This window comes from Papaver somniferum, unplaced genomic scaffold (genome assembly GCF_003573695.1).
Source record: "Papaver somniferum cultivar HN1 unplaced genomic scaffold, ASM357369v1 unplaced-scaffold_10, whole genome shotgun sequence".
Taxonomy (NCBI): domain Eukaryota; kingdom Viridiplantae; phylum Streptophyta; class Magnoliopsida; order Ranunculales; family Papaveraceae; genus Papaver; species Papaver somniferum.
In genome coordinates, this window is record NW_020618825.1 from 2,213,172 (window position 1) to 2,237,740 (window position 24,569).

Here is a 24,569-nt window from a genome sequence, read left to right on the forward strand (position 1 = left end):
TGGTCTCATGTTGTTTTTGAGACTGACAATCTTGCAATATGTTCTTTCTTAAAGCAGCAAACTACTCTTTATTACCGGCAGAGTTTGCCTTTACTGAGAAAATGTGTAGATATATGTAACGTTAATCCTGTGTGGTCTTGTACCTTTGTGTACATAGCTTGTAATAAGGCTGCGGATGCAATAGCTAAGGCAGCTCGCAAGTACAATTTATGTGGGGAATGGCGGTTACTCCCACCAACAATGTTAATTCCTTACATAAGTCATGATGTAAGAAATATTTCTGTTTAGTATGGTTGCTTCTTTGTTAAAAAAATAAAAAATAGAAAAGGTATAAATAGGGTAATCAAAAACCAAAATGCTCACTAGATAGACCAGAGGATAAAAGACTGAAGAGTAAAAATAACAGAGTGAAGAAGTCCCCCTACTAATAGAGGGATGGTTTCCTATTGAACGGCCAGTAGAAACAATCTCAAAGGGTCATGATTCTAAGAAATCAATAAACCAAAGGGTAGCGATTTTCTTAATAATTTTCTTGGTATTATTATAGAATGGAAAAATGCCTATATATAGGCTACAATACTTGGAAAATAAGAAAACAAACCCTAAAACAAATCAATCTCATGAGTAATCCTAATGATAATAAAATACTTATTTTAATTAATAATAAATATCGAGTTCTCCACAAAATCCATATTCTGACATTCCACAGCACTAGTCATGGCGGCTTCCATAATTTTTCTAGGCTTGACTCGTATAATGGACCAAAAAGACCACATATGCTCAAGTGGCGTATCGGGTCAACAACGTTGACATGACCGATAAGATGTGGTCTTATCATTCCACCCTGTTTAAATGGGACTTTGCCCTCAGAATCCACTATATACATTGACTTTGTAATTAACTAACTGACAAACACCAACTGTGACATAACTACCAGCGGCATAAGATCTTACCCAAATAATATGAACCCGATAGTGGTTGCAGCAGAACTTGTTGGCACCAGAAAGGCTTGATTGAAATTTAATAGCGACAACCTGACATTTTTTTTTTGATGGACACGGTGAAAGATGGTGGTGGTGATAATGGTTGTAGCGACGATGGTCGGTGATAATGATGATGATTGGTGATGATAGTCGCGGAAGTTGGATAGGAGCGAACTTGCTATGATACCAATTGATAAGAAGCAATTTGTTTCTTATTCAACGGCCAGCAGAAACAAGCTCAAAGGGTCATGATTCTAAGAAATCAATAAACCAAAGGGTAGCAATTTGCTTAATAATTTCTTGTTATCATTTTAGAATGGAAAAATGCCTATTAATAGGCTATAATACTTGGAAAATAAGAAAACAAACCCTAAAACAAATATCGAGTTCTCCACAAAATCCATATTCTGACGTTCTTCAGCACTAGCCAAGGCGGCTTTTATAATTCTGCTAGGATTGACACGTATAATGGACCGAAAAGACCACGTATGCTAAAGTGACGTATCGGGAACAACGTTGACATTACCGATAAGACGTGGTCTTGTCATTCCACCCTCCTTAAAATGGGATTTCAGAAATGATTGATGTGCCGAGAGATAATCCCGCAACTGACACCGTGTGAGAGAAAAAAAAAGTGGTGGACCCCATCCTTAATATGCCACCCCCTGCAATTTTCCATCGGGACTGCCCTAATGGCCCTTAAATCTCTCCACGGTGCAGATCACGGGAGATTGCTTCGGTCTGTGTATCATCGCTGATGGGACTTTGTCCTCAAAGTCCACTGTATCCATTGACTTTGTATATCACTATACCAGTGACCTACTAGTTCTAGGCAATGATTTGGGCCGTTTGGCCAAAAGAAAGTATGGGTTAAGAAAGTACAAGTATTAAGTATACAAAAAAGACAAAATCCATCCGACTTGTAACGTGTTACACTTCCACCAGCCGTTTTCACCACTCTCTATCCCCATTAGGTGGCTTCATCTACATCCTAAATTTTACCTATTTTGGTCCCTATGAAAACACGGGGGTCCCATTATTATTAAAATCCACCAATGCCTGCACGACACGCATGCGGTGGAAAGGAGTGGGGCCCGTGGACATATAGCATTTTCGATTTAAAACGAACTTAAAAGAAGAGCAGAAATTGAAAGGGAGTAGTTAAAGTTTAGAACCAGTGTTAGAAACTAGCCTTTCTCGACCAAATGCAAAAGCGCTCTTTCAAAAGAAACTGCCAGCAAAACCATGACCAAAGTAATTTGACTAGTTTTGACTAATAGTAAAGAAAGAGATACTAGAGGAACGACCAGTGTCAAAACCCTCCCCATCCATCCATACTCATCAGAAGGAGCAGGAGAAACGATGAGATGAAAACAATTTTAACCAGTGTTAATTTTATAAAACTTCTCCAAAATAAAAGCATTTAGACGCGATAAGGGCTTCCCACTAAAAAAAATACTAGTAATAAATAGAGTGTTGACCGGAGTCAATAATCCAAAATAGAGTATAGATGTTGACCAGGGTCAAGTATCTATAGCCGCAGACAAAACCACCAGAGATAAATTTGAGGTTTAAATTTTGTTTTCATCTGCGATGGGTTTGGAGAAGATGAAATTGGAGAGGTAACTTCAGAGACTAGTAGGTGGAATTTGTTGATCTTTCTTGTTTCTTTTTGTACTCCGTTGTGTCTTCTGCTTAGTAAGGAGATCGAAGAGTTGAAGCTTGTGAAAAAGAGAGCTGATGATGAAGTTGAAGATTTCAAAGGAATTGGAGGTTCAAGGAAGAGAATTGCTGAATGAGAAGGTTGAATTGGGGGGAGAATTGGAAAATTGTAGAACCCATTGTTAGAGGGTATAGATTGAGATAGCAGATTATGAGTCTAGAGATGGAAATGGATCTTAGGGAGAAGAGGAGTATAGGAAGATGGAGAGTGAGGAGAAGGAGAAGAGTGTGAGACTAAGCAAGGAGATTGAAGTGTGGGAAGAAGAGAGCTGAGGATTTGAAGGTCAATTGTAATGAGTTGGATGTTCAATGAAGAGAGTTTCTGAATGATAATGTTAAATTGAGGAGAGATTTAGAAGATTGGTAGAAGCAAGAGTCATATTTTGTTAGTGCGGCTTAATGGGAGTGTTGGGCTAGATGGGTTGATTGAGAGAGCTCAGAGGAGAACATAAACATGGAAATGGATCACATTTTGAAGTTTTCATAAAAATGGAGAAAACAATGTTACCCAAGGTAGAGTATAATTTGTGTTATTGATTGTTGCTTTCTGTATGTTTTTAGTTTCCCATTTGGGTTTATTGTTTTTCATGTTAGGGTCATGATTATGCACATCCATGAGTAGTTTTCTTTGCTGTCTTGTAATAAACAATAATTCATTCTTGGTGGGTGTAGAGATCGTGCCAAGAGAAAACCATTGCTTAAATTGATTAAATATCTTAGGATTTCTCTTTTTATTGACTTTTTTTTTTCTCTGTGAATTGTCCCAACAACTTGACCATTGCAGGTACTGTCTTCTGGTTGAAATCAATGAATTAGAGCTTAAAAGTTCTTGTTTTTTTTATCAGATCTCTTTAGTAAGTGTTGTGCTAAAACTTATTTGATTTGATTTTGTTTTATATGCAGGAATGGTGAAATTGCCAATAGAGATCTTATCGGACATCCTGATTCGGTTGCCTGTAAAGTCAATTGCACGATTCAGGTGTGTAAACAATGAGTGGCACATTTTATTGAAAAGCTCTAAATTTCTTAAAACACAATACCAGCATGCTGTTGAAATTGGCAAATTTAGTCTCATACTTCGCAGTTATAGCAATATAGATACCTTAAGTTATGATCCATTATCATTTACATGTGAGGAATCTAGTCATGTCATTTGCCCAACTGAATCTCTCGAGATGGGAATTGAGTTTCTTGGATGTTGTAATGGCTTAGCTTTGTTAAGGCATATTAGTAAGTCCCAGTCATGTGTTCTTATGCTGTGGAACCCATGTACCAATGAATGTAAGAGAGTACCAAACCCACCTGGTGCATCAAAAGATCAAGACAGGATTTATGTGGAATATGGATTTGGCTATGATTACCAAATTCAAGATTTTAAAGTGGTACGTCTGGCGGAGTCTCTTGAGAAAAGTTGGTGTAAGGTTCATGTCTATACCCTTAAATTAAATTCATGGAGAGGAATTGATGGCGTCGAGATGGATGACTTTGATGATGCAGGAATGTTTGATATGGCTCGCTTGCCTGTAAATGGGTCTCTTCATTGGATAGTATATGCAGAAGGAAGTGAATTCAAAAATGACCATTTTATTCTTTGTTTTGATATTGAGAAAGAGGAGTTCGATAAGAGGCCACTGCCTATCCTTGAAGTAGATGCCGAACCATTTTTGTGCGTCTTGGGAGAGTCACTTACCTTATCGTCTTATGATTCTGAGGTTGTAAGTGTGTGGGAGTTGAAGGACAATGGTGTGAAGAAATCATGGGCCAAATTCGTCACCATTGAGCTAGAAAAACATTTTGGGGTAGTTAACAATTTTATACCCGTGCAGTCGTTAAAGAATGGGAAAATTTTGTTGGGGTTAGACCTGGATGATAATTGTTTGCATATGGTTATATATGACCCAAACCAGGACACCATTCTGGATATCCATGAGGATTCAATGGCTTCCTCTCGCAGTGTAGCTGTCTATGTGGAGAGCCTAATTTCGCTGGAAACAGGTTCTTATCTTGGGCCAGCACAATGGGAAACTTCACACAAAGAGGACGAGGACGACTCTAAAGAAGATGATGAAGAGGAGGAGGAGGAGGATGGTGATGATGGTACTGAAGACGGTGAGAGTCTTGGTGACGAAGAAGAAGATACTGAGAGCAAAGAGAAGATAAACAAGTCAACGTGAGGATGTTATGCGCTGTTTTCATAGATGTTTAATAAATATGTTAATTTGGAGTAATTCATGTCTTGTCCTTCCTTTCCAGTTTCCTGTATTTTATTGGGTGTTTTCTCTGTTAAAAATGAAATCACTTTGTAATCTTATTTTAATCTGTTGCACAGTCTGCAATTGCAAGTCTTGCTAATTTGCATAGACATCCGATCATGTATGACTATTATGGTCCAATGAATTTGATTTTTCCAGTCTGTTTTTTCTTATGAATGTAATTATGTTTTCTTCTGGCGTATTGCCGAAGACATATTTAGTTTGTAGATTCATGGTGAGCAGGGAAAGCTTGTATTGGGGAACTTCTCGGCTTCATGTTTCTTTTGGAATTCGATCGAGGTATTCAATCTAATTTGATGATTTCGTAATTGTATAATTTTTCATTCTGATTGAAAGAGTTTAATTTTGAATGATTGACAAATTGTTTTTAGGACTCCACAGTCGTTAATGGCTGGATTTATGCGGATGGGTGTAAAGGATGGTAATTGGTAAGTATGTCATCCGACATGTTTGTGAGGATTAGGATGAGCTCAGTACATATGGATGGACTAGTTGTAATGGACAGGACTATGATAATCAAGTTATTGATGACCATGGAATGACCTTGACCACTAAATTTTTGAAAATGAAAGAAGATGGGAATGGCTATGGTGGGGGACTGGGCAGTTCGTTTTAATGCACGTGTTGACAAGTAAGGTTTTCCTATCTTGTATCGCTTTTTCCAGCAATGAATGGAAATTTGATTTGTGTTGAAATATTGGATTGTAGAAATTAAGCGGCTTATAAAATGGAACTTATAACAGTTGTTCCTAAGCGATGTGCATATCTCAATTCCTTTGCTTTTAGTCTTCTTGGCAATTTGTCTTATGTGGTACACCTACAGAGATAATCTAGATGAAGAATTATGGGGTACTGGTCATCTTTTCTTCTACCTGGCAGAATAAGAAGACAATATTGTTCTTAGCGTTGGCAGAGAAAAATTGGATATGCGTGATTCATCTCTTTTGGCATATGGATCAGGCGAGGATACTGGTGGTTGGGAACTGCATATTGATCCAACAGTATGTATTTATATATCATTAATTTGACGTGTTGGTGCTAGTGATGAATTTGGCAAAAACAAGTTAGGGACCTTGAGTATGAACTTTCTTCTGATTTTGCAGGATGACTTGGAAATCCACTATTCTGGTTTTAGAACTCTTCATTCTCACAATTTAGCTGAAGTTGTCCAGAATGCTTATGGATCCCATGTACGTATAATGTTCAATTTATTAAAAGTAGTGCAGCATTTATATTGTTCCAATTGGGGTTTCTCTTAATCAACATTCTCTCCCAATGTTGCTGATTACATTTGTTTTGTCATTCTGGTAATCATACTGGCCAGGCAACACAGGTGGGTCTACTGCAGCCAGACGCATCTGCAAACTCTCCTAATACTTTGGCGTTTCAGGTATGCGCTTCCTTTCTAATATTACTTTTTTTCTTCCCAATGTTCTTTTTAGGCGCACAGGCTGTGCAATATTGTTTTCATCTCATATTAATTCCTACGCCTCTTCAATTTTGGTTTAGAGATTTCTGCAAAATTTCCTGTCAGAGCAGATATTGGTTTTGTTTCTGAGACTGGCTTACAAAGTTCGAGAGCTGCAGAACGTGTGAAGAATATCACAGGTCCAACATAGCTAATAGTTGTTATCCACTGTTCTAATTCCCTTATCAAAATTGTTGTTGCGTCGTTTGTTAAGCAAATTTTCTTTTATAAGCTTTTCAGGGTTCATTGTACTTTCCATCATCTGATCTTGTATGGATACTTGGGGATGTTATCCCATAACCTTCCCTATATCTTCGAATGTATCGAACGAAGTAGTTCATTTGCAGTTCCCAATTTCATTTTAATAGTTGCTGTTGTTAAATTTCAGGGAAGCAACTGAGTAATACACTGATTGAGAAACAGAAACAGTTTGATGAAAAGTTTAACAGGTTCTTCAATCTTACAGACAAGGTATCCATTAACAACATTCTATTTTTCTACTGAATGTTTCTTTAACGTAATGCGTCAGTATACAAGAGATTCAAACTTCCGTAACTTTTATTGGACATTCAGGTCAGTTGCGGAGCAGTGACTGTGGGTAGGTGGTAAATTTAACTGGTGGTATTGGCGACTTCTACGGCCAATCAAAAATTTCCCCTACTCTGGATATGAGAGTAAATTGTTAAACTAAACTGTTTTATTTTTGTAAGAATTCAATGGCAGCAAAGATAGTTAAAGATTTTCATGTTATCTTGCAGCATAAGTATGTGAAGGACTTGTTCACTGTCCAGCTAGTCTACCTCATTGACCTCGTAGGCCGTAGCATTACCGAGACTGTACAGAACAATTTTACTGCCGTAAAATCTAACTAAAAGATACTGCTAGTGATGATGCTGTTGAAATCAAATTACGATAATACCCCTATATGTTTCCATATAATTATACCCCAGGTCCTCTCCACTCCATTTCGATTCCCCCAAATGAAGAGAATATGATTGGGTCAATATGAAGAGAATTGAAATCCTTACATTACAAACGAACACAGATTCATTTTGACAATTGTGCAGAGGGCTAGAAGTTTAACCGGGAAGCAAAAGTTAACACATGCTTCAATCAAAACTTCAAACTCCAAGTTCAAATTTTCAAACATGATTTCAATCTAAATTCGGAAATCCCTGATGCAACCGGAGTTAACACATGCTTTTGCCCTTTGAGATATAGTACTAACATCTTGTTTCAGAGAGGCCATGCCCTCCTTCATGATCTTTTCGGCCAGCACCTTAGTATTCCACCTCACAAAACGAGGTTTGCATTTTGTCATTTTGCCTACTTCACCCCTCAGTTTTGCTGATGAAGTGTGTAATTTCAGCAAACCAAAACTGACAAAATAACATGATGTCCTCATAATTAAACATTCAGAAATTCAACAATATGTACACAGTAAAACCCTTAAGTGTGCTGTAGGGTTTTTCGGCTTCCATTAAAGCTTCCATCAAGTATGAATGGATCAATTCAGGCCAAGAAACTTGATCCACTGCATAAATGTAGTTGAGATACTTCTTTGATGGTAGTATTTTGTTTCCACACTGGTTCGCAAAGCAGAAATATAGAACAAGTAATTTGACGAAATCATCTGGTTTATTTACATCCTCTGCTGTTGCATAAAGTGAATCAATTATATTTCTCTTTTGAGCATCGAATCGACGCACCTCTCTTCTTTAGTTTTCTTCATTCTAGTATCTTTCTTTGGTTTAGTTTTCTTCTTGTTGGTTGTTGAGTGAAATCTTCTGGGTGTTGTAAGTTTCAAGAGATGAGCAAGGGAGAAAAGAAAGGAGTGAAATAATGGTGAAGAGAAAGAACAGAGGAGAGTAAAGTAGTTCATTCATTGGAATTTGTTCTCTTTAACCAGAGGGCTAAGACCTTCTAATTTTAGATGTTTAGTGCCTTAAATTCGTTGTACTTGCATATCTCTCCAAGTCTGAAATGTTCACTTCCAAACGCAAGCGAACCTTGATAAATTATACTTAAAAAGATGTTTTGTTCATTTCATTATCGAAATATTTGCAGGACATGGATGGGTAGCTAGGTATGCAAGTCACACGATTAATTTTCTTATAATGGATGTGATGAGAAATTCTTTCATTTAGATATCTTTTGTTATTTAATGGTGAAATTCAATGAATGGGTTCATTGTCAAAGTTAATTTCAATATAGATTTTCGATTTGCAGTTGCAAATATTTGGTTCTGCCCTAGATAGTACTTGGGGATCTTTTGAAGAACTCAAATTCTTTATTCGGAATGTGAATTACTTTTATTTTAAGAAATTTGATTGGTTTATCTAGATAAAGAAGATTAGTTAAGCTTCAACATAAATAAGGGAGATTGATTAATAGATAGATTTATTTTAATTTTGTAGATGGAGATTGATTTTGTGTAGTTCTGGTGGTGGATTAATGAGGCAAAGACATAGGCAAGGAAGATATTCTTCTAGATGAGTTGATGCATGCTCAAGATATTCTTCTAGGATAAAAACATGGGTTGAGGAGATTCATCCATTTATCTCTCTGGTTGCAGTTGACAAATATGGAGTTCTGAAAACTTTCGATAACGGTTGAATTAGAACCTTGATTATGCAGGTGAAGAAATAAAAGGACATAAAATGAATATAAAAGAAATTAAAAGGTGTTTTTTCTAATATATTAAATATGCCAGCTGTAACTGTTTGAGAAATATATAGTATGATCTAACGGTCTATGACCCGTTTGCTTATTGAGCTTCCCCGCAAAGCTGCGCGGAATAGCACTCCTCATTAAGGTTGAGATATCTTGATAGAGCGGTGCTATCCTGCACGATCTTGCGGGAATCTATCCCGTTCAAACGGCTTTTTTACCGTTAGATCATGCTAAAATCCAAATCTAACAGCCATAAACCCTTTAGGGGAAATGGTGGGTCCTATCCTGAAAGTGGTGGGTCCTTTTCTGAAAATGATGAGTTATTTCCTGAATGTGAATCTAACCATTGATTTAATCATCCAACGGTGAAGAAGTCGCTTTTACAGGAAGCCAATCTGCAAAGGCGTGTGGGATAGTATGTTCCGGCCCATCATGGATAAAATTTTTGATAAATAAGAAAGGAATTCGGTGGTTTAAAATTTAAAAAATCAAGTAATCAAAATTAAAGTACAAGCTCAGTAGCTCATCAGGAGTCAGGACGCCTAACTGGTAGCCAGTCCACCTCATTGACCTCATAGGCCGTAGATAATGTCTTTCATTACCGAGGTTATGTATTCCGGTATATTGTGTTTCAAAGTAAAATAAGTTCTTGGATTGGATTAATTTATATTCGAGCACAATCCAGTGGCTTCTTGCAGGACTAACCACCCCATTGAGTTGTTTGCTTAATTGTATTCAGCAAAATCTACCTCAACTATAATGGCATTTTCCAAGAAATTTGCATTTCTATTAAATTGGTACAGATGTTCCATCATTTTGGATTTTATTTAAAAATCAAGTCATCTCTAATGACAGGTGAAAAGAAATAATATTTCATTAAACAAGAAAACACACAGTACATATTTCAAAGTTGTCTCTGACAGTTCTGTTATATAGATAGAACTTGTAACCGACACACTGAAGACCAACCTACACCATACACGTGTAGAGATAGGATTAGTCAGACAGAGAAGATTACACATGTACAACACACATGTGTAACGGACTATAACAGAAAGTATAAAGACAGACTCTAAAGAGATAGGGGCACCATTACCCCCCTCAAACTGAAGAGAGCATTTGTGAACTTCCAGTTTGTCTATGAGATAAATGAATCTGGGACCGTGAAGAGTTTTGGTGAAGATATATGCCACCTGCTCCAGAGTATTAACATAAAAGACATCCAAAGCCTTGGATTGCACTAACTCTCTGACAAAATGATAATCCAAAGCAACATACTTCATCTTAATGTGTTGTATTCGATTTGAAGCTAAGGATATGGAGCTAATGTTGTCACAACCCAATCTGGGAATATCAGGCAGGGGAAAATGTAGATCATTAAGAATGAAGCAAATCCAAACAAGCTCAACAACACTGTGATCTAGAGTCCTGTATTCTGCTTCAGTGCTAGATCTAACAACTGTGCTTTGTTTTCTTGAAGACCAGGAGATAGGATTGGCACCTAGAAAAATGCAATAACCACCATTGGACCTTCTATCATCAACACTTCCATCCCAGTCAGCATATGAAAATCCCAGCAAAAAAGAAGATCCTTGTGTGAGCTTGATGCCATACTCAATTGTACCCTTGATATCTCTGAGAATTCTTTTTACATCTTCAAAATGAGTAGTAGTTGGATTCTGCATAAACTGGCAGACTTGCTTAACTGCATAGCATATATCTGGTCTTGTCCAGGTCAAATACTGAAGATCTCCCACAATTGATCTGTATTCTGAAGGATCAGAAAGTAAAGTGCCATCTGTTTTGCTTAACTTGACTGTAGCTGAGGCAGGAGAAGAGCATGCTTTGGCTCCAGTCATGTTTGTTTTCTTCAGTAAATCAAGAGCATATTTGGATTGAGAGAGGTGTAAAACTGATTTATCCCTCTTGACTTCTAAGCCGAAGAAATAATGAAGGTTTCCTAAATCCTTAATGGGAAATTGAACTTGCAGCTGAGATACAATGGTATCCATATGAGTGGGATTATTTCCAGTAAGCAATATATCATCAACATAGACTAGCAAAATTGTGATGGAAGAACCCACTTTGTAAAGGAATAATGAGGTATCAGCATAGGAAGTAACAAAGCCAAGAGAAATAAGAGCTTGAGCAAGTTTAGCATACCATGGTCTTGGTGCTTGCTTGAGTCCATAAACGGATTTGTGAAGCAGACAAACATGATTAGGGTATTTGGGATGAATAAAACCAGGTGGTTGTGCCATAAATACCTGTTCTTGCATATCTCCATGAAGAAAAGAATTACTCACATCAAGTTGAGTAATGGACCAGTTGTACTGCACTGCAAGAGCAAGAACATCCTCACAGTGGTTGGTTTGGAAACAGGGCTAAAAGTTTCTGTAAAGTCAAGTCCTGGTTGTTGATGGAAACCCTTTGCTACTAGTCTTGCTTTATGGTTTTCCAGTGAGCCATCATCATTGTACTTTATCCTGAAGACCCACTTACATCCAACTACACTTTGCTCACGAGATGCATGTACATAAGACCAAGTGCCAGCATTGAGTAAAGCATCATGTTCTTGAAAAAGTGCAACTTTCCATTTTGGATTCTTTATTTCCTGTGAGCAGCAAGTAGGAACTGGAGAAGCTGTATCACTTAAAAAGGCAGCAGGTAACAAATGTTTAGTAGCAAACATAGTTTTAGGTTTAAACACACCTCTCTTGGCCCTAGTAATCATGAAATGATCATTTTTAATGACTGAATATGGAGAAGGTAAAGTGGAGGCTTTAGAAAGGTCAGGAGTAACTGACTCAGTATCTGTAGGAGCATCAAACTGAGGAAGAATGTCAGATACATTGGCAGACTGAGTGAGAGTTGAAAAAGTTTTGAATGGAAAGCTAGACTCATTGAACAAGACATGCCTAGAAATATAGACTTTGCTAGTGGTAAAGTCATAACATCTATAGCCTTTGTGATAAAGACTATAGCCAAGAAAAACACAATGCTTGCTTCTAGGCTGCAACTTGTTAGATGAATATGGTTTCAACCATGGAAAACAAGAACTACCAAAAACTTTGAGAAAATCATAACTAGGAGGTTTATGAAATGGAAATTCAAAAGGAGAGACAAATTTTAAGGCTCTTGCTGGTAATAATCAGGTAATTAGCAGTTTGAAATGCTTCTACCCAAAAATATGAAGGAATACCAGATTGAATAAGAAGGATTCTGACAATGTCCAAAGTATGTTTATGCTTTACCTCAGCAACACCATTCTGCTCAGGTGTGTGAGGACAAGAAAAGTCATGAAGAATTCCTTTTTGAATAAGAAGATTGTTAGTGAACTCACCACCATTATCAGTTCTAACATATTTAATAGACAAGGAAAATAAATTTTCAATTTGAGTGACAAAGGTAATGAAGACTTGTCTAAAATCAGATTTATTAACTAGTGGAAAAGTCCAACAATATTTGGAGTACTCATCTACAACATTACCATAGTAGAATGAGTCAGATATAGAGCTAACATGGCAAGGACCCCATAGGTCAATATGAAGTAGTTCTAAAGGATGAGTAGCAATAGTACTAGAAATACTAAGAGGAAGTTTATGGCTCCTTCCTAGGTTACAATCATTACAAAATATAGGCTTTCTAGAAACATTTGGTAGTTGTAATTGATGGCATAGTCTTTGCAATGTTTGAAAGGAAGGATGTCCAAGTCTTTTACGTAAGATGTCACTAGTGATGAGAGAACTGGAGTATGCAGCAGGAGCAGTTTTTGAATTGAAGTGAATAGGAGAAATACCATTGTTATGTGGCCCTTGCAAAAAAATCTTCTGAGAGGTCAAATACTTCACATAAAAACCAAAAGAATCAAAAGTTAAAGAGAAGTTATTGTCTATGGTAAATTTGTGTACTGACAAAAGATTTTGAGAGGCTTTTGGAACAACAAGAATGTTATTTAGTTTAAAGGATTAATCATTCACATGTTTTAAGGAATGGCCAATATGAGAGATGTGCATACCTTGGCCACTAGCTGTTGCAATCGTTTCAGCACCATCATAAGGAGAGGAATGAGTGAGATTAGCATCAACAGAAGTAATGTGGTTGTTAGCTCCACTGTCTGCATACCAGGTAGAATCATCAAATATATCTGCGGCTGCTAACATAGCCTGAAGATTTGTTGGTGGAGGCTTGCCTTGATATGAGAAATTGAGCCTTTGAGGACATTCAGTGGCATTATGATTCTTGTCCTTACATATTTGACAGGGCTCAGGTTCAGAAGCAGCAGTACCTCTTCCATAAGAATGTCTAGAAAATAAATTGGGACCACGACCTCTAGATCCACCTAGATAACCAAAATTGGAGTATGAAGGTCTATGATTATAGCTAGAGTTAGGTTTAAACTGTCGATGTTGTTGAGCTGCAAAAGCGTTGGCTTCAGAATCAAGTTTGAGATGATTAATAACTATCTCTTCATTTATAAGCAGATTGAACAATTCCTTGCTAGAGACTGGAGGATTACGAATTCAAATCGATGTAGCAAAAGAATTGTATTCAATAGGTAATCCAGATAAGATAGTTACCACCATTTCAGTGTCTGAAATTTGAGATCCTGCAGCCGCAAGTTGATCCTGAATGTTTTTAACCTCCATTAGATACTTTGAGACATAACTGCTCATCTTGAGAGATTGAAGCTTGGTACAAAGTTAAATTGCATGAGTTGCAGAAGTATGAGCAAATCGTTCTTGAATGCTTAACCACAATACTCTAGAAGTCTCAGCGCCAGCAACATAACCAATAACTGAATCAGAAATTATTGATTGTAGAGTAGTATCTTCTGCAATCCAATCTTGATAGTCAGCTAATTGAGCTCTTGTGTTTCCTTGATCAGGACATGGTAAAGATCCATCGATGAACTTTTCAACCTGGAATTTCTTGAAATGTGGTAACATTAAAGCTTTCCAGATATTGAAATTACCATCCTTCAGTTTCAAAGGAATGATATTAGCAATAGTGTTGAGCGGAAGAGTGGAAATACGAGTATTAGGTCTTGGATCCATTGAAATATTTCAAGATTTGAGGTAAAATTGAAATACAGAAGGATGTAATGATGAAGTGAAAATCAAGATTAAAGAGAATCTTGATGAAAAACAGATGAAACACCTTAAAGAGAAAAATAGATCTGAAAGAAATCCAAGAATCGAGATAAGAAATACTGTGAGAAGAGATCTTCACCAAAACTTAATTTAGAATCACCAAAGTAAAAGAAAAAGACACTGTTGTTTTGATGAAGATGAAGGAAAAATCACCATTAAAGGATCAGAAAAGCTTAAAAGCTTAACCTGCTCTCGGTACCATAATGACAGGTGAGAAGAAATGATATTTCATTAAACAAGAAAACACACAGTACACATTTCAAATCTATCCCTGACAGTTCTGTTATATAGACAGAACCTGTAACCGACACAATGAAGACCAACCTACACCATACACGTGCAGAGATAGGAGTGATCAGACAGAGAAGATTACACATGTACAACACACATGTGTAACAAACTATAACAGAAAGTATAAAGACGGGCTCTAAAGAAATAGGGGCACCATTAATCCCGACATGCATACCCGCAAGATGTGTTCAACTTCATGCATTTCCATCATTAATGAGGCTCTCCAATTTAAAAATAAATCCGCTGCAATGTTTGATGAGTTGGAAACTGAGTTTGAACCGAAACCTGATAGACACATTTTTGTGTCTAATTTGTCTCGATTCTATATATTGATAGTGCTCATTTTTGTACTTATTATGGTGTTTTATGTGTGTAGGTATTTTTGGCCAATAAACATTTTTGGAAAAATCGGCTCGAAAAGTTGCGTGGGGTACCCCCTGAGGACACTTGCTATTCGGACCCCTCAAATGGATAAGGGGTGACTAATTACTAAGGGGCATCCATTTCCAGGCAGCTGCTAAAAGGAGACCATCACAAGATAGGGGGAGGTCATCTTCATCGTTTTAAAAACTGAAATTGGCGGGAAATTTTGTGCATGCAACTGGCAGATTTGGGGATTGATTTCGAAGGTGTTTTAGTGAGATTCAATCGCCAGAATTGATTGGGCTGGACGTGATTCAACTAAACAAGCCTGGTATAGTTGTTTGTTTGGATCGAATTGGGCTAGAAACCGAGTTGGAGCTAAACAGGGAAAGTGTTTTTACACGGACCCTATTGAGATTATTTTTAGAAGTTCTAGAGAGACTAAAGACCTAAAACTCTTTCCAAAGATACATATCTATGTAAGGAAGAGTTTGAGACAATCGGGAAAGCTCAGAAACGCGTGGAACAATTTAGAGAAAAGATTATTGCCGTAACTTCCAAGGAAGGAAAGAAGAGATTTCGATGAGTTTTGGGGAGATTAAATCGCTCTGTTGGCTATATATAAGTTGCTGGGAGTTCAAGGTAGAAAGTCGAGACTTTGGGGGACTGAGCTGAGGGCTTGGTGAAGCTGCAAAGGTGAAAATCAAGAGTTGCAGAGAAGACGTTTCTGCTGCTGAGGAACAACGTCGTAGAACACTTCGCAACTTAGCAAGAAACCGTTACCTAATCTTTCAAATCCAATACATTTGTAACAGCTTTGCAACAACTATTCCTGTTAGAATTTATTTGTAGGGGCAGCTTCCGTAACAGTGGATTCTGTAACAATTATATCTGTTACAGATTCACTTCTTCAATAAAAACACTTATTTGAGCCATGATTAAATATTTTGAGTGTGTTTTTGACATGAGGAGCTAAACCCCAACACTGGGATGATGGAGGATGCCCTATTTCACAATCACTTGGTAACTATAATTGATTCTTTATGACTTTTGCACTTGTTTTAATCGATTTATGATTTTTCTTGATTAGTTGTGATTTTGTTTGATGTCGCATGCTGGGTTTTGGGAACTTTTGATGCGTCATGCTTGTGATTTACATCTAATGCTTTATAAAATCTACTTTTGGCAAAGAAAAGAGTCAACAAAAGAGCTAGAATTGTTATGAGTCATCATATGAACCAATTGAATGTGATTAGTGGTGAAATCCTAAGTCTCAGTACCTCTCGATATTCGTGACAACCTTGTGAATATATTTTTAGTTTTTTTATTCTTAGTTCTTAAATCAAACCTTTACACAATCCGAGTTGAACGAACTTTACTACCACTTTCAAAACAACATCAATTTTTGGCGCCGCCGACGCGGATTTGTATTAGGTTTTAGATTTATTTTATTTCTTTTAGAATTTTTGTTCTCTTTTAGGCCTTTGGTTTTTTTTTTGATTCTTTTCAGATTTCGAGCGAAGCTACAAGGAAAGAAAAAGTGCTATAAAAAGAAAGCATCGCCAAAGTAGGAAAAAAAAGAGGAATCCGAAAGGAGTGAAGAAGAATATTTTGTATATAGTTATTTTGTTTTATTTTTAGAAACTGTAAATAGGGTTTTAGTTTTTGTAATTTTTCTTTTTATTTTTGGACACTTTTTGGACTTTATTTTTGGACTGGACATTATTTTTTAAAACCCTACGGAAGGGTTAAGATTAAATATAAACTGTTTGCAGGGAAGGACGACAGTTACGATACTGTCTCGGCCCCTCGGGTTCGTACACTGACATCGGAGTCGGTGGCCTGAGTCGACTTCAACGATTCATCGCCCGTCTGGTACGGGAGGTAAGACTCTATCCACCCACGAATCCCATGTCAGTGGGTTTTATTTTGTGTGACAACTCACACCCCTGCAATAGAATGTCGAACTGGTATTACAAGAGCCAATACAACGAATATCCGGCTGAGTTTCAAAATGGACGTTACTACTTTGACCATAATGTGAATAGTGGTTGGGAACATCAGCCTTTTCAAGGTTATGGCTCATACCTTGATGAGTCCAATTACTATCACACACGCACCGGTCATACGAGCAAAATTCTTATATTTTTCCTTTAGAAGAGTCCCTCAGGAAATTAGAGGAGTCGACACGTAAGTTAGCTGAGATGAATAACTTAGTTTATGACGAAAGAGAACTTTCTATAGAGGAATCCTTCAAGTTGATAGATGAGACGAACGAGAGAATTGCTCGAAATAATCTTAATTTCCAATACAGTGATTCCAATAGTACCCTTGAAAATGAGGATAGTTATTTGCATAATCAAGATGACGAGGATAAAATTGGTAACACTACTTATTTAGATGAGGTTCAACCATTTTCATGTTATTATGATGATTATGATATAGATAGTGTTGATGAAGAATTTGAAATATGTAGGAATAGTGATTAGGAATTTGTTACTCCAAATGAACTTTATGATGATAGTGTTATTTCTGGTTCAGATCCCGATAATTTTAATGATTATTCACCTATTCAAAAGGACGAGGAGTTGATTAGAGATACCACTTCTTTAGATGATGTAGTATTTCCTTTTGATTACGAAGTCGATAATGGTTTAGAGGAACGAGTTTATTCTGAGAATACCGTTTTAGAGTCTAGCGATTTAGAAACAATGGTCTTAGAGGAAGAAAATGAACTCGTACAGCTATTAAATATGAATGAGGATGTGTCACTTGAGTATAACCTAGAAGAAGCAATTGACTATTTTCAGGATTCCACCGATCTAGAAATTAAGGAAATCGTAGTTAGTCTATCTAGAGATACCCAAAACTCTAAGTTTGGGGGTGCTTATCATTCTCCATGTGCCTTAACTCTTAGAAAGGTCCCTCACTTCGGACTTGACATATGTTCCTCAACCATTTTGCAAGATTACCTTCATACACGTTTTCCTGAACCTAGTGATGTCCATAAGGAAGTTCAGTTGTTAGAAACCCATCCTCTGGTTGATGAGGTTAGACCAGGCTATGATACCAAGATCGACTTTGTTTTCCCACCAAATATTTTTCAACCAATTGTGGGAACGTATAAATTTCAGATGTGTCAATTATTTAGTTTTGAGACTAAACCTAATTACTTTAAGAGATTAGGGTTGATACATTTTCTTAAGATTGACCACCAGTTTCATCGTGGTCGATTGTGTGAGTCAAAATTGATTGATTTTAAGGACCCTCAATTATTCAGGTATTATTATGTGCTTCTAAGTTTTTACTTGAGTTTTTCCAGACTCTAATACCTGAACCGGATCTTAGCTTTGAGGAATTCCAACCAATGAAAATATTTTATTTGGACCCGGTTATAGAACCTGAACCACGGCTAGATGTAGTTGTCTTAAACAGGAAACTAGACAAGGATGTGCTTTATTTGCTTATTTTCTTGACAGGTTGCATATTCCTTTTATTTGTGATACCTCTATTTGGTTTTGATGACCCACAGAAATTTCGGCTATTACTTTATGATTCTATGAGGTGACTAATCCTTTCTTAGTCTGGCTGAAGACTTTAAACTTAGCACTTCTTGGGAGGTAACCTAACATTCATGCGACACGCTAATATCTTTACTTATCTCTTTTGCTTCAAATGGTAACAGTTTCTCCTTGTTCATGCTTTTAATTTCATCTTTAGAACATTGAGGACAATGTTAGATTTAAGTTTGGGGGTATGGGAGAAACTTTTTAGTTGCAGTATGAATAAATAAACTCCAGAGCTTAGAAATTTATGCCTATTGAGGATTGCACTAACTAATCTAAGTGGATGGAAGCATTTTGATCGTAGGAGTTGAGAAACCAATCTGATTAGATGGAAACATCTAGAAGAGTCTATTCATAAAAGCACAGAGCTCAGGTGTTAGAAATAACATGATAGTTTCACCATATCTCGTTGAGTCCTTTTCACTTCTATTTTTATTTTATTTTCTTTTTAAACCATGTTTCTCTAAGTGATAGGTGGGGACCACGATTCAAGTTGTTACCAATGCTAGGGTGAATTAGAGTGATTGAGTTACAAAGTAAAAGAAAAAAAAAAGACCAGGCCAATTAGACCAAACATATCAAAAAAAAAAAAATTCAGTGAATAAAGTCGACCACTGGTTCCCTTGTATATGCCAGATGTGTCGAACTAGAATTAAGATTATCGATCACTGGTTCCGTTGTATATTCCAGTGTGTTGATATTAGTCAAACTAGTACCTCAATCCATTAGGATAGGTTCATTTTGGCGGAGGCCTTCAGACAGATATGGGAAACGCCGTTCACTTAGTAAACATCAAAACCATCTATGTTTTTCTATTTTCATCTTCTTGATCTATCCATGTGATTAGTTTTGACTCCGGATATTGATGTCCATAGTGCGACTATCTGAGTAGAGCTTTGTCACTTTATATGAATTTTAGTATGCTTGAGTGCAAACTCGTGTACAGCAATTGGAATTTCGCATCAGGTACTTCTTCCTGTAGTCAATAAGTATGCCAACCAAGGAGATTCTTTAGTGCCTTCCAAGGTTCTGCATAGATAGCTAAGGTCTGGAGTAAAGGTTTTGTGGGTATACCTCTTGTAAGCCCTCCCGAGACTATAACTCGGCCACTAGGGCCATCTAGGGGTTTAAGGCTTATTGCATACGCTAAATGCAATCGACGATGCCTGCGTCAGTGAGTTAGGATTTTTATTTTATTTAATTTACTCGAGGACGAGCAAATAATAAGTTTGGGGGTATTTGATAGACACATTTTTGTGTCTGATTTGTCTCGATTCTATATATTGATAGTGCTCATTTTTGTACTTATTATGTTGTTTTATGTGTGTACGTATTTTTGGCCAATAAACATTTTTGGAAAAATCGGCTCGAAAAGTTGCGTGGGGCACCCCGGAGGACACTTGTTATTCGGACCCCTCAAATGGATAAGGGGTGACTAATTACTAAGGAGCATCCATTTCCAGGCAGCTGCTAAAGGGAGACCAGCACAGGATAGGGGGAGGTCATCTTCATCGTTTTAAAAACTGAAATTGGCGGGAAATTTTGTGCATGCAACTGGCAAAGTTGGGGATTGATTTCAAAGGTGTTTTAGTGAGATTCAATCGCCAGAATTGATTGGGCTGGACGTGATTCAACTAAACAAGCCTGGTATAGTCGTTTGTTTGGATCGAATTGGGCTAGAAACCGAGTTGGAGCTAAACAGGGAAAGTGTTTTTACACGGACCCTATTGAGATTATTTTTAGAAGTTCTAGAGAGACTAAAGACCTAAAACTCTTTCCAAAGATACATATCTATGTAAGGAAGAGTTTGAGACAATCGGGAAAGCTCAGAAACGCGTGGAACAATTTAGAGAAAAGATTATTGCCGTAACTGCCAAGGAAGGAAAGAAGAGATTTCGATGAGTTTTGGGGGAGATTAAATCGCTCTGTTGGCTATATATAAGTTGTTGGGAGTTCAAGGGAGAAAGTCGAGACTTTGGGGGACCGAGCTGAGGGCTTGGTGAAGCTGCAAAGGTGAAAATCAAGAGTTGCAGAGAAGACGTTTCTGCTGCTGAAGAACAACGTCGTAGAAAACTTCGCAACTTAGCAAGAAACCGTTACCTAATCTTTCAAATCCAATACCTTTGTAATAGCTTTGCAACAACTATTCCTGTTAGAATTTATTTGTAAGGGCAGCTTCCGTAACAGTGGATTCTGTAACAATTATATCTGTTACAGATTCACTTCTTCAATAAAAACACCTATTTGAGCCATGATTCAATATTTTGAGCGTGTTTTTGACATGAGGAGCTAAACCCCAACACTGGAATGATGGAGGAAGCCCTATTTCACAACCACTTGGTAACTATAATTGATTCTTTATGACTTTTGCACTTGTTTTAATCGATTTATGATTTTTCTTGATTAGTTGTGGTTTTGTTTGATGTCGCATGCTGGGTTTTAGGAACTTTTGATGCGTCATGCTTGTGATTTACATCTAATGCTTTATAAAATCTACTTTTGGCAAAGAAAAGAGTCAACAAAAGAGCTAGAATTGTTATGAGTCATCATATGAACCAATTGAATGTGATTAGTGGTGAAATCCTAAGTCTCAGTACCTCTCGATATTCGTGACAACCTTGTGAATATATTTTTAGTATTTTTATTCTTAGTTCTTAAATCAAACCTTTACACAATCCGAGTTGAACGAACTTTACTACCACTTTCAAAACAACATCAAAACCCAAAGAATCTGAGTTTGAACCGAAACCAATGAAATTCGCAAATATGTCAAAAGAAATTCACCCCATGACCCACGACTTTGGAACAACAACAATGGAGTTTCTGAAGTTAATGAACAATATTTTTCCGTTGTATCCATTAGGTGTTTACACAAATGGAGCTCTTCGTTGGTTGTTCCGCACTAATATCAACGAGAAGCCCAAAGGTTATATATTCAAGGCCTTCAATTTGAAAGACGAGAAGTTCAAGTTTATTGATTTGTCGTATCATGGCCAAAATTTGCTGGGAGTCGGAGGGAATAATTTATATTTGGTGTTTTCAACATCACTAATGCTTGTGATTTGAAAGAGAGTAGCGAGAAAGAAAACTACAACGACAAGAATCCGTGGCACTGGATCAAAGAATTCAGCATAGGGTAGAACCATTCTGGAAATATCTTGTCGCTCTTAGAGCCGTGATTAAGCATTTACAAGGAACAATGAATCTTTTTCTATTGCGTTGTTGGACGGGTCTCTATTATTATGACCTGTAAACCTCAACATTGCACAAACTTTCCGATGGTCTTGTTATAGACTGCAACGTAATAAACGTAATTCCTCATACGAACGACATCGTTTCAATGTCGTTGAAAGGTTAAAAGGTTCAAGATCATCGGTAACTCTTTGAAAATCCGCATCATTTTATAAAACAGTGATATATATCAAGTTACAGTTTTTTTTTTATTTAAAAGATATCCTTTGGTTCCAGAAATTTTGATTTCTTGGTGCTATGCCTTTGATGTATGACCGGATTCGATCAAATCTCTTACATTTAAAAAAAAAATTCATACCCATTTTGATCCCGTAACAAAAACTTACTAAACCCATTTCTTCAATCTAACAGAGATAAGTTTGTGAAAACGCGTAGGTACCAAAATACACCACCAATTTTTTCTTAGGCAACCTGTATGGATTAAACTCGAATAAAATTCCGAGAGTACAACTTAATGAATCTCAATTAGGAATTATATGAAAATCTGATATCTCTTTATCTCACAATCAAAATGTAAATAGAGACAAGTTTGTGAACCTGATTATTCCGTGAGAGTACTTGCACGATTCCAAAGATCAATATCCAAGATCAATATCCAACAAACAAGGATGGGTATATCTTGATTGATTAATGTACAACATGTGATATTTTAATTATAAAGATAAATAATATAATGCGGAAAAAGAAATAAGCTTGAGATAGCAACGCTTGCAAGTTCGACCGAGCAGTGTTCTAACAGAAACCATGGATGAATTTTAGGCCGTCCACTGTAACATATATACCTAAAATATTTAGATAAACTCTAACCACAACCTCCCTCTCACTTTCTTCTTATTATTCATAAGAGTGATTCTGTACGGCCCGCTCCAAAACCTACTTAAAAACAGTCGTATGAGAGATGCGCATGAAACATGCCCTATGAGAATTAGCAGGGGGACCCATTTAAAGGTGAGTTGGGTCCGCCTGATGTTTCAGAATGGTTTAGGGGTAGTTTTTGTGGGCTGCCTATACAGAATTTTTGTATTCACGAACACTCTATATCACCTTAATAGTAGAACCATTACCTTTTTTTTTCCTTTCCCCATCGAGAAAAGAACGACCACATGTAGAACCATTACCTTTTTTTTTCCACTTACACTTTTATGGGTCGAAGATTTGTAAATGAAAAATCGTTTCTGTTAATTTAAAAAACTGAACGAAAATCAAATCAACTCTGTAGCAATTCTATATTCGAAAGCCAACCTATGATTGGTTGGGTGGCAGGTTTTGGCTGAATACCGAGTCAACCGGCCGATGTGCAACCCTACGACGTTGACCATGGTTTTGAACTTTCCTTAAACCGTCCAATTAATGTGCATTGTGCAGTAGTAGGGTGTTCAAAAAATTCTGAACCGCGGATTTCACCCGTATCCGTCCACAAAATTATGGGTAAAATCCAATCCGCAAGATTTATGGGTCGGACACGGATGAGATTCTCAAATCCGCACTTTTAACGGTTTGGTTGTGGTTGGACTTTGAAATCCGCGGTTTCACCCTCACTACATATACTAAAGGAAATTAATAGAAATATTAAGAATAATAATGCGTGTGCTTGATCAGTTAGTTGTTGGACAACAAAAAGCAAAACGAAACACGCATGCATGTTACAGTAAAGTGTAAGAAATATGAAACGCACCTCAAACCAGGGATCCCCTTGTGTGAACGTTGGATAGCACTGATCTGTTATAGGGCCCCAAGTTTAGTAAATATTTCCTTGCCTCTAACGTAAGAACTACCAAAACAAGCACTTGAAATTATGTCAGCAGGAAAATTTCTCAAATCCAAATCGACTCTCATGTGTGCAACTCCCCCTTCATTTTGAACTTCACTCTCCCATACTTTTAACATATTTGTTGCAGAGTCCACCATCAGATTCATCATGCCCTAATGCATAAAAGGAGAGGCGCACCTAAAGATTAACCAAACTAAACATAAAAGCAGGACTAATATAACAACTTAATATCTTACTAAATCCGCGATTAATCTGCATCCAACCCGTATCATTCGCTGATCCGCGGTTATCTTACTAAATCCGCGGATATCAAATCTGCGAATGATAAGGCCGGGCACGGTTGAAATTTTTCAAATCCACAACTTTGACGGATTGGGCGCGGATGACCCTAATCCGTATCCGCGAATTTCTCTAGCAGTAGAATCGTTTCCCAAGAAAAATAAGGAGTCCACTTTCAATGGTATTGGGCCCTGAGCACACCTTTTGGAGGAGTCCAACACCAAATCACCAATGTCTTTTTTCTTTTCATAAGAAATCTGAAGAGGTAGTAATATAGTATCCCCAAGAAGATTAACGGCAGTGATGAAAAATTGTCTCCACAAATTCTCGGAAATAAATCAATGCTACATTGCTGAGCGGGAGGGGTCCAAGAGCATAGCTCAGTGGTATCCCATCAACTTTAGTAAGGAGGAAGTCAGAGATTCAATCCCATCGTAGAGGTTTGTATTTAATTAGTTATATAGAGGGGTTTGGCGAGGTTGGATCTAGCAGTGGGGCTAGTTCAGCTGGTTGGATTTGGATATGGGTCTGGGTCCGGCTTTAGCGTAACAAAAAAAACCACCTGTTTAGTCCAAAGATCCGACCCGGGATTAGTGTCTAGTCCAGCGGGATAGAACAATTATCCGCTAGTCCAAAAAGGTTTAAAATCCTAGAAAATTACTAGCCTACCCTCAATATTCATGCGTGGGTTAAAACTGTCTCCTCCCACTTCTTCTTCTTCTTCCTTGAAGAAAAAACCGACTGCAACTCCTTCATCTGAAAAACGATTTCGGAA

General features: G+C 37.2%; 2 protein-coding genes across 2 annotated transcripts; both read left to right on the top strand.

Moving 5' to 3' along the window:
• The first annotated feature begins 240 nt into the window (after positions 1–240).
• LOC113326116 (F-box/kelch-repeat protein At3g23880-like) lies at positions 241–5,090 on the top strand. Its single transcript, XM_026573909.1, has 2 exons — positions 241–267; positions 3,632–5,090. The coding sequence occupies exons 1-2, from the start codon at positions 241–243 to the stop codon at positions 4,877–4,879; spliced, it is 1,275 nt and encodes a 424-aa protein (XP_026429694.1). The 3' UTR covers positions 4,880–5,090.
• On the top strand, positions 2,567–7,163 carry LOC113326117 (mannosyl-oligosaccharide glucosidase GCS1-like). Its single transcript, XM_026573910.1, has 10 exons — positions 2,567–3,218; positions 3,609–3,684; positions 5,169–5,257; positions 5,350–5,609; positions 5,883–5,979; positions 6,082–6,168; positions 6,303–6,368; positions 6,490–6,586; positions 6,835–6,917; positions 7,020–7,163. Exons 4-10 carry the CDS (start codon positions 5,554–5,556, stop codon positions 7,053–7,055), a joined length of 522 nt encoding a protein of 173 aa, XP_026429695.1. The 5' UTR covers positions 2,567–3,218; positions 3,609–3,684; positions 5,169–5,257; positions 5,350–5,553; the 3' UTR covers positions 7,056–7,163.
• Positions 7,164–24,569: the final 17,406 nt, after the last annotated feature.

What these genes read in the sequence shown, in the direction of transcription:
- LOC113326116 (XM_026573909.1), top strand. Translation starts at nt 241, where the DNA reads ATGTTAATTCCTTACATAAGTCATGAT. An exon ending in TTCCTTACATAAGTCATGAT is followed by an intron (nt 268 to 3,631) that starts GTAAGAAATATT and finishes TTGCCAATAGAG; the next exon opens with ATCTTATCGGACATCCTGAT.
- LOC113326117 (XM_026573910.1), top strand. Translation starts at nt 5,554, where the DNA reads ATGGGAATGGCTATGGTGGGGGACTGGGCAGTTCGTTTTAATGCACGT. An exon ending in TTTAATGCACGTGTTGACAA is followed by an intron (nt 5,610 to 5,882) that starts GTAAGGTTTTCC and finishes TATTGTTCTTAG; the next exon opens with CGTTGGCAGAGAAAAATTGG. An exon ending in ACGTGTGAAGAATATCACAG is followed by an intron (nt 6,587 to 6,834) that starts GTCCAACATAGC and finishes GTTAAATTTCAG; the next exon opens with GGAAGCAACTGAGTAATACA.